The 10,633-nt window shown below is 47.2% G+C and overlaps 1 protein-coding gene across 1 annotated transcript in view; it reads left to right on the forward strand.

The window, feature by feature from the left end:
- KREMEN1 (kringle containing transmembrane protein 1) overlaps positions 1-10,633 on the forward strand; it is a 64,842-nt gene that overhangs the window by 8,141 nt on the left and 46,068 nt on the right. The window contains exons 5-12 of the mRNA XM_080390524.1: positions 198-372; positions 1,903-2,104; positions 3,191-3,276; positions 3,884-4,152; positions 6,295-6,438; positions 7,954-8,109; positions 9,827-10,145; positions 10,238-10,401. Coding sequence (XP_080246650.1) covers positions 198-372; positions 1,903-2,104; positions 3,191-3,276; positions 3,884-4,152; positions 6,295-6,438; positions 7,954-8,109; positions 9,827-10,145; positions 10,238-10,401 — 1,515 coding nt within the window. The remainder of the gene's footprint in view (positions 1-197; positions 373-1,902; positions 2,105-3,190; positions 3,277-3,883; positions 4,153-6,294; positions 6,439-7,953; positions 8,110-9,826; positions 10,146-10,237; positions 10,402-10,633) is intronic.

Genomic DNA, 10,633 nt, shown 5'->3' on the forward strand with positions numbered 1-10,633 from the left:
GCAGTTACGGACGGGGGTACCTACTGGGCAGGGCTGTGCTCGGTGTTGGGGACATCTCCACCGAGGCCCTGAGGAGGGACCCGCAAGCAGAAATAACTCACGACAATAACCGCAGCATTTCCTCTTCATTTACACATGGGTGGAGACATCTTGTGGTCATTTCCAGTGTCCAATGTAATTTTCTTCCTGTGTGACAGGTGACAGTTACTCGGAAAACTGGTTGGCCGAATGGAAATACCTTTACACTTTGTCAAGAGAAATCCCCAACACCGGGAAATTCTCTTTCATTCCTGTACCCGCTAAAGGGAATTACAGTACGTGGGACTTCGGAATTTTGAGAATTGCACCCAGCAGCTATTCTAATGGGCAGAGGCAAGTACATCACAACATTTATTTATTCTAGGTACCTTATTATTGCTTCCTGTATTGAAGCTGCTGCCTCCTTTGACGTTTAAAATGGGGACTCAGTCTCCCTTTCGCATGAAAAAGTGGGGAGAGCATTGGAAGGGCAGAGGGGAGGAAAATTCATGGGTTGAGATAAAGACAGTTTACTAAGTAAAGAGGGGCATAGACATGGAGGCAGTGATGCAAAGGCAGTGGTTCACCCCTGCCACAAGCAAACTGATGCCCAGTCACCCAGTGAGGGCTGCTTTGGAAAAACGCTGCCGCAGATGGTCTGTGGCATGGGATGTGCCTTTGGCCAGTTTGCGCTGATGGTCTGTGGCACGGGTTGTGCCTTTGGCCAGTTTGCGCTGGCTGTCACAGCTCTGTTCCCTCCTAGCTTCTTGCCAACCCCTGTCCTACTCCCTGGGGGGCAGCATGAGAAAGGGAGAAGATCCTGACACTGTGCAAGTACTGTTCGGCAACAGCTAAAAACATGGGTGTGTTATCAGCACTCCTTTGGTCACAAATTTAAACCATGGCACCGTACGGGATGCTGTGAAGAAAATTCCTCTACCTCAGCCAAACCCAGTATCCTGGCCAAACTGGGACCTGCTGATTCCTTCTGTCACAGCTGCGGAGGAAGCCCTAATTGTGGAACTTTTGTCACTGCAGCCAGTGACTGCACTTCAGCCTTCCTCTGCATTTTTTTTTCCTATTTTGTATGCAGGTCTTTGCAGTCCTACAAACTGTATGCCCACTTCCTTTTATTCCGTTGTCTATTTCCCCATGATTTTTGGTGACTTACTGCTGTAAGTGCTCCATACATATTCTGAGCTGGCGTGGATGTTCCTCCATAATTCTTCCACTTGTCTGCAGGTTTTGATGTAGGTGCTGTAGCCCCTGTGAATATATAAATGCCACCTCTTCAGCATTAGAACATAGGACTAATAAATCAGAACCCTTTTTAGCATTTAGGAGTCACTACCCACAGAAAGGTAACCTTTTCTCTTTCTAGAGGGTGTTTTATTATACTTTGTGTAACTTATTTTTTCATGGGTGGAGAGCAGAGTAGCTCTGGAATGTTTTAAGGATTCTGAATGGCTTCTCCCCATCTATTGCCATCGCGCCTGATACCCCTGGGGCACAGGGGCAGGTTCTGTTAGAGATTCCAGATGTTCTTCACTCTGGCCTAAATGGAACTACGAGGTGAACAGGCATGAATAGAAAACCTGTTTCTGAAAAGATCCATGTAAGCCAGAATCACAAATGCTAAAATATATTCTGATTGTTGCATCCTTGCTGCATACTGTTACATCACCTTCTAAGTTAGGAAAATATTTACTTGCTCTAACTTTTTGCAGGAAAAAGAAAGCAGTGGCCTTTGTAGTGAAAGAACAACTTGCAAGTTGAAAGATTCTTTGTAATTATAGTTAGTGATTAAGACACAGAGTTATTGTCAAAACAGTGCTTGTTCAGCTATCAGATCTATTTTATGGCTCTTTTTTTTTTTTTTTCAAGCAACATTCCATCAATCTGGAGTTCAGAGCATGCATTGGCTTGGCACCTTGGGAAAGACTTCAGAAATGACCCAAATGCATGGGCAACTGCAAAATGTATAGAATGGGACAGAAAGGAGGAAAAGCTTCCAAACTTCATAGAAGAAATTGCAGATTGCCCTTGCACCTTGGCACAGGCAAGAGCTGACACTGGCAGGTTCCATGTAAGTTATTAATCCATCCCTCTGGCTTGTCACGGTCCCAAGCAGAAGCTTAGCCACACTCCCTACACACCCCTGTTCCCTCTTTGGAAGTCATGACAGGGAAATGAAATTATATTTCAGTTTGCACAAGTGGTATGTCAAATGGCAGAGGCAGATACAGCTCATCCAGGCAGGATGAGTGAAAGAAGTGCCTGTAGGGCAGCAGATGGAAATTGCCTTCAAAATCACTTTAGACAGTAGTTCAGTGGTAGAGAGAAGGTACCTGGGGAGGGCAGCGAGCCTGTGGAGGTGGGAGCATCCCGCTGGGTGGCAGTTGGTGTGCGCAGGCAGTATCCCATGCCAGAAAAAGCAGGCCACATTTCTGCCTGGTATGTCATAATTCGCTGCAAACCCTTCTGCCTTGTGCTTCAGAGCTCAAGTCCACAGCTGTGATCCGTGATGTCCTGCCTCCTGCTTCCTTCCTTCTCCTCAGCTTCACTGTTAACGAGATCTGACAAAAGCTGAGAAAGCCATTGCCATTTAGTGCACACTTTCACTTACAGTGCTGCTTTGAGGACCAGACAGGGTAACTTCTCTCCTATTCACAATACCAAATGGTGGCAGTGCGTTTACATGTATTTAAAAAAAAAATAAATGTGATTTTGATTACTATCCTTTCCTGGTTATGAAGCTCCAAACATGATGTATATTTTACATTATACAGTTAAAAGCACGTGAAGAAAAAAAATAATTTACATCTACTGCCCTGCCTCTGTCTAAGAATATAGGGCAGAAGTTAAGCGTGGTCTGGCGTGACGTGTTTGTTGCGCACTTACGGCTGACCTCCCCATCCAGCAGCATCTGCTCTTCAAGGTCTGTTGTAACAGAACAGAGCAGAACGCTCGGGTCAGGCTCACGTGTTGCTCCAGTCACCTCGGTATTAAATTCACTGGTTTTCCTATCGCTCCATGCTTCTCAACACATGGCCGCAACCAGCTCGCTTGGACTTCACACACACAGCAGGGACAGAGGGTGGGGAAGGGACCCAACGATGGAAAGGCTGGTGGGGCAAGGACCCCATTAAGTGTGAATGTTGGTCTTTTTCAGACGGATTATGGCTGTGACATTGAAAAGGGGAGTGTGTGTACTTACCACCCAGGTGCTGTGCATTGTGTAAGAGCCATTCAAGCCAGGTAAAGTCCATTTTTTAAAACTGCATATTTTTTATGACTCATTCCACCTGAGAGGTGGCAGTGTCATAGTGTCATGGAAGTTGCAGAGACTCAGCTGTCAGGTTTGCAGCAACCATAATTTCCCTCTTATTGATGTGTTGGCCCTCATTGCTGAGATGAAGTTAAGGCCTTAGATTTAATAAACAATTAATTGCACTGGGCTAAACCTTAGGATACCTAAACAAGCACCAATATCTAAAAGAGATTTGATTAGGCTTGATTAAACCCCTCCTGTACTGGTCTACTTAAGTCCAGCAAGTTATTCTTTGCACTCTTTCTATCGGAACAATTTTAAAGAGTGTTCGTGTGGCTCTAATGCCTACAGAACATCTTTACTGCCTTGGTTAACCCCCCCTTCCACCCTATGGCCCTATCCCTAATCCGATCTCGTTTATGTGAATGGGGGGCAAGAAGTCTGGCTGGGAGGTATTCTCTCTGGACATCACATAGAGCTTGGCCACCAAAACATTTAGCTATGGCCATAAAAAGGCAATTTAGGTGACCTCTGAATAGGAGCAGACTTCGCAGAGCTGAAGGGTGACCCCTCTCCCCTGCTTCCCTCCGCCAGCCGGCAGTTCGGGGCAGGACAGCAGTGCTGCTATGACTCTGCGGGGGCCCAGATCCTCACGCGTGACTCCATCGGCGGCAGCACGCCCGACCGGGGCCACGACTGGGGTTCGCCGCCGTTCCTGCAGCCGCCACGGATACCTGGCTTTTCTCACTGGCTTTACGATGTCATCAGCTTCTACTACTGCTGCCTGTGGTCTGACAATTGTCACTTCTATATGAAGAGGCGTCCTTCCAGCGACTGCAAGACGTACCGCCCGCCTCACGCTGGTAAGGACTTCAGAACTCCCTTACAGAGTCTGGCTGTGTTGGCTTTTAGAGTGTTTGTGTGTGTGTGTGTGTGTGTCGGTTGACAATGGTGAGGGTACAACACCCGGTGGCAAATTTCCATGGAAGGTGTCTATCGATCTATCAGTGGCAAAATCTAGATGTGTTTTTTAATTGTCCTGCAAGATTTTCTGCTGTTGGAGTATCTCATTAACGCCTGGAACCTAAATAGCCACCTAGTAGGCAATGTCCGTGACTTCTTATGGTCAGTGGGCACTTTCTCAGAAAGAAGATGGTTGAGGATGATTAATGACAGCTTGGCAGTACTAGAAAAGCTGTCGTGCAGAAAAATGCCACTGATAGCAAATGTGGAGGTTTTGACGTCTACAAGTGTGTCTATTGTCCCTGCCCCTTGCTTTTAAGTGCTCCTCAGGTCTTGCCATATCTCTTGCTGCTGCATGTCTTGCTGCCTTCTGTGCTGCTGGAGTGTTGAGGTGTCCAGCAGGATTGTGGCCTCCCACAAAGAAGAAAGGTGCAAAGAAGCAGCAGTTTGCTTCAGGCAAAAAGCAGAAAACTGCAGAAGGCACTGAAGGAGGTAGCTAGGACGTGATGTGGCACAACATGAGGCTCTCCCAGGACTAGCAATAGCAGGGAGTGGAAGTCTTCCCAGATTTCCCCTACTAAATTTTCCTATCTGGAAGCAACAAAGGAATAGGGAGCTGGGAGCCAAGTGTGATAACAAGGTTGGAAGGACAAGGTCCTGGGCAGCCCGTGGCCCAGTCCCCCAGTCCCAAACGAGGTGAGCAGAGTGGACATGGTGATGGCAGCAGCAGTCAGTTGAGAGTCCAGATCTCCAGATGAGTTTGTGGTGACCAGGCAGGTCCAAAGGAAAGCTGAGAAGTCAGTCTGCTGGACAAGGTCAAAGATCTGGTCCAGTGATGGTAACCAGGGTGAGACACAGCCCTGTGATTGTCAGGCACGTCTGTAATGACAGGGCATGTCCAACGAGAAGCCAGAAGGTCAGTCATGGGTCTGTGTGCAGGTCAGGGCTCACAGCCAGGCATGGCCAGGGCTGTGTAGGAGATGGAGACGCTGGTGTGAGACTGCTCAGTGCAGTTAGGGCCTGTGAGCGCTCAGGGCACCGACAGCTCCACTACGGGAAAGAAAGACTACAACATGCCTCTTGGAAGCAAAGACACGTCCATGAGGGATGTAAAGCATGTGGTCTTGTAAAAAGATTCCCAAATGTTTTTACGCTGCATCATGCTTGGTTACAGACGTTGTAGGCATCAGGCTGCAACGGTGCCTTGGGAAGGCAAATGCCATAACGTCCCTCCCCTTCCTTCTTCTTCCCCCAGCTTTATATGCTGAGCACGATGCCATATGGTATGGATATCCCTTTGGCCAGTTGGGGTCAGCTGTCCCGGCTGTGTCCCCTCCCAAATCCCCGTGCCCTTCCAGCCTTCCCGCTGGCAGGGCCTGAGAAACTGAAAAGTCCTTGAATGACTGTAAACACTCCCAGCAACAACCAAAGCTGCCAGCGTGCACCAGCTACTGAAAAGAGAATGAACTCTGTCCCAGCTGAAACCAGGACAGATAGCTACTGAAGCCCAGGGGGGCTCTGGGGCTGAGGACTGCTGCCCTCGGTCTTTGTTCTGGCCAGGAGAGACTTCAAAGCCCCATCCCATTTCCCTGACTGTCACTTCAGCTGCATGTGGAAGTGCCCTGGTGAGCTGCTGCTGTGTCGGTGTCCAGAACCTTCCATACATTGCACGCCTGCACATCAGGCCTGGGGCCTGCCGGTGAGGGCCCTGGTAGGGGGTCCGCCGGGTGAGCACTGCTGCCTCTAACAGCCTGCATTTAATAATAAATAAATAACCCTGCGGCAGGGCAGCCCCAAGCGCTGGCCAATGCCGAGGAGAGTGACGGAAAGGCCATTCCTCACTGTTCCCACACTGCTCTGCAAGGCTGTCATGGCCGTTCTTCATGTGACATTTACCACGGATCAGCCTTGCATTTTTCCCTTTGTTAAAAGGCCATTCTTCAGATCACCGCGATGAATTCTTTTTTTCTTGTGAACCTAAGAAGAGTAATGGGTTGTAGTCTTTGTTTGGTCTTATTTCTCTTTTTTGCTTTTAAAAACAGCATCTGCTTTTGGGGATCCTCACTTCTTCACATTTGATGGTCTGAACTTCACCTTCAAAGGCCAAGGAGAATACACGTTGGTGGAGTCTGACCTCACGTCCCTAAGAGTGCAGGGGAGGACAGAGCAGGCACGCCTGCCCAATGGTGAGTTGCTAAGGGAGGAAGCAGTGATGGCAAATAAATCGCTTCTGAGGTTGCTTGATCTGCACTTTGCAGTGTTCCTCCTCTCTCTTCTGGTCTTGTCCTTTCTCGGCCGTTTGTGAAAGGTTAACATTTTGAAGCTAATCAGAAGGCAGACTAAATGGTCAGGAAAAAGGTAACTTCCTAATCAAAGACTATTTGCTAGTTTTATTGGCTATGACAAAGGCAAGAGTAAGGTTTTCTGTTGTGTTTAAGAGCTCAAGAAGACAATTCTCGTTTCTCTCCATGCCTGTTCCCACCTGTAAGGAAGCGTAAGGTCAGTTCTAGGAATCAGCCAACAGGCACAGCCCGCGGCTGATGCGTTTTCATAGTGGTGTAGCTGAAAATTAATAGAAAGCAGGTAAGTGTGTGCCCTGCTTTATTTTCTTTTTGTGTTAGGTGTATATGCATGCATGTGTTGACTGAGCAAAAATGTCCCAGAAGGAGCTGAGAAAAACTTTGGATGGGAAAAAAATTCTTTCTGAGCACCTCAAGCCAGCAGGAAAGTACAGAACATCTGGTGAGAAGTTGGTTGAGGGGAACATTTTTTTTTCTTCTAAGGACTTGATTGTCCTGGTCTTTTGGCTTGGGGCAGAAGAAACTCTCTGGAGACACCAGTGGCCTACATCATTTGGATGGGCAGATTGCAAACCAGCCTGTAAGGAGGCTGTCATACACCTGCATTTTAAAATGGGGGGAAATAGAGTATGACACAGCAGACTGGGATCATGCTTCTCATGACACCCTGAAAAGTCTTACGTCAGATACTTTTGTTCGTGCTTTTCCTGTATCTAGTGCTATTTTATGGGGCATAAACCAGCAGGCTTGCCTCAGGAAAGAATACTGCGGCTGGCCTCAGGGTGCGCTTTGAGGATTTGGTACTCTGGTAGAATTATAAGAATGGACTAAAAGTTGTCCGTGTGTTTCAGGACCCATATAGACGTGAATGCTCACACTGAACACCGCATTGCATAGGATGGAGATTTTCATGGAAATATTTTGCTCTTGATAGATTTTACTTTGTTTGTGGTAGGAGTGGCATGTGTCACTGAGTAGTTCATTCCAAAAATTAGTTTCTTAAACTTTTGTTCACTGTGTTTCCTTTTTCTGTCATGCCCTCTCTGCAATTACCTTTCATTTTCCTCGGCCTTACTCACAGGACTGAATGTGCAAGGAGATCAGCTGGTCTTACAGCTTAGCCATGGCCATTGGGATCAGTAACTTAGAATTTCCAGACTTTTTTAGCATTAAACATTCTGCTTTCAATATACCATACTGGTAAGAGACTTATACTGTGGGTTTTATGTGACTTACATGCTTAGCAATTCCCTCCAATATAAATAATCATATTTAATTATTTTTAGGAAATATCTGAGTTGGTCTGGGGTTGGGTTTTTTTCCCCACCTGTATCATTATAACCCTCCATATTTCCTTTATATCACGTTGGGTATTTTGGGGGGTTGTTTTTTATTTGGAAGGATCTGGGGCTCAGGTGACAGGCTTGTCTGCGGTGGCCATGCGGGAGAACAACTCAGACGTGATTGAGGTACGCTATGCACAGGATTTAACTCTGGAGGTCCTGTTGAACCAGAAGATCATCAGCTTCTCTGAGCAAAGTTGGATGGACCTGAAAGGTTAGTTACAAATATCAGCCTTGTAAGCTTTTTTTATTCTGATGGAGCCCATGAACAGTTAAAAATATCTCCACATGTGTGCATATCGGTGCTCTTTTCAGTGTCCTTCTGCTAAACAGGCTGCAGGTCACTCCAGAAATTATGATGTAAGGAGTAAAACGAAGGACAGGCAATGTCCCAGGTCATTTCACTTGATTTTATTATTACATTACTTTCTTCAGTTGCTGCCCAATTGAGGCAGAATCGTGGCAATGCGCAGCTGGCGTGGGCCTCGGTGAAAGAAATAAAACAGAGAGCATGGGGAAGAATGGGCTTCCACCCCGTTTGCCTACCTCGCCCTGTGTTCATACGAGCCCAGTGCACGGATTTCTCTGGCCTGTGAGACTGATTGCAGCTACCGTATGGGCGGGAGTACAGCCAGCAGGAGTACGGGCTACACATCTCCTTCCAAACAGCCACGGATCACGGTGCTGCAGAGAAGCACGCTGTGCCTGCCGTCTGTGCTCCCACGGAGAGGTGCAGCAGGGGGTCATGGCTCTCAGAACCTGCAACCTTCCTGCTTCTCGATGGCTTGGCGGGCACCCAGCTGGAGCTGGCAGCACCTCTGCTGTCCCCAGGAGGAGGCAGAGGCATCTGATCTGCCAGTCGGCTGGACTGCGGCACATGCTCCTCTCCCAGAATGTCCACAACATAAATGACAACCTGTACCAGCACCTGGTGCTTGCCTGAACTTTTTGGGGTGTAAGAGGATTGTGAAGGGATGGCACGTGATCCTGGCAATGACAGCGAAGTGTCTTAAGAGATGGCTTCAATGCCCACGTCTTCTGTGTCCTCTTTCAGGGGCTTGTAGAGCAATGGTTTTCCCTCTCATCCCATCCATGGAGGGTGAAATGGAATGAAAAACTTTACTCCACATTCTGCTTTGAGCTTACTGCACCTAATGCAATGAAACCGACCAAGCAAAGTGAAATATAGTGAAATATAACCAAAATATAGACTAAAATATAACTGAATTCCACATTCACCTACCAGGAGCTCTCTGAGTTTGTCAGTTGTTATTTCTCTATTATTCTGCTGAAAAGGCTATGAAAAGTTGTCTTTTTTTCTTCCGGGGGTGTGATCATTTGATTAGCCTTTATAATAATTTGACGGATACTCTAAACATCACTGGAATTTTAACAGTAAGCCTCGTGTTCAGCAGAGGAAGTTTTCTGTGGCTGGCAATTAGTATTCCTCAAATGGCCGGGAAATATAATGAAGAGCAGAAGGAAGGGGGAAGGCCACGTCGACAAGGAGCTGCAGGAGCAGAGAGATGCAGGAAGGAAAAAAAATAATATGAAAGGACAGTGATGGGGCTGGGAGGAGCAGCCGTATTAGGGAGGTGTTTACAAGGCAGCCAAGAAGCAGAGGAAACCTGTGAGCACTGAGAGCGGTGCTTCCAGCTCCCGTCTCATACCCTAAAGCTGCTGCTCCGGATGCTGGCAGAAGGCACTGCAGCTGGTACCAGCTGTGGAGCTTTTTTTTGCTGCTACTCTGGAGCAGCCCTCTTACCGCAGCTGTAGGTGCGAAGGTGGGACCTCCCTTCACGTGCTTCCCAGAACACGGCCTAGCGTGGGAGGGAGGAAAAGCTTTTTGGGACACGGTTAACGCTGATGACACACCAACCTGCTTGTGATGGATGATTGCCTGCTTTGTTCTCCTCCTCTTGTCGTTACAGGTCTCTTCCTCCATTCTACACCTGACCAGAACATCACAGTGATGTTCTCTTCTGGGTCTGGAGTGGAAATAAGGGGAAGTGGAGGATTTCTGACCGTGACAGTTTTGCTCCCAGAGAAGTTTATGAATCACACTCAGGGTCTGTTTGGGGTGATGAATGGCCACACAGAGGATGAGTATACCTTCAAGAATAAAACCACCTTGTCAGCTCATGCAAGTCCCCAGGAGCTGTTTGAGTTTGGAGCGAACTGTAAGTCATTCCGCTGGTCCGTTATTACTTTTTCTTTGCAAATTCAAAACAGCTTGTGGTTTACAGACTAGCAAATGAAGTCTGTGCTAAGCAGCCTATACTAGGGGGAAGAGAATGGAGTAAGAGAAGTATGCCCTCTACCCATGTGGGTAACATACCTAGCCAAATGATTGAAGGCAGAAGCATGATGGAGCATCCTGCACTTTGTTCCTTCAAGAGTCAGAGCTCGTATTTCACAGTTTGCACTATGAGAATTCCATCTACTATAGCCAGCTTAACACAGCATCGCCAGACTGAAGTGTTACAGAAGTATAGCGATAGACAAGGTCAGCTGTCTTTTTCCAGAATATTAGCAATGTTTCCATCCAGTACCATGTTGACAATTTTAAAAATCATTTATGAAATGGCAATTTAATAATTGTCCCTTTAAAAAAGAGGGGTGGGGGTATATGTAAAAGAATATCTGCTTTCATTTAATGAGAATGATTCGGCTGCTGTATCTAGCCTGCAGTGTTGGACTGGTCAGCATTCCTGCTGACATCAGGTTAGGAGACGGGC

Source organism: Falco punctatus (assembly GCF_963210335.1).
Source record: "Falco punctatus genome assembly, chromosome: 1".
In the NCBI taxonomy this organism is placed as follows: Eukaryota; Metazoa; Chordata; class Aves; order Falconiformes; family Falconidae; genus Falco; species Falco punctatus.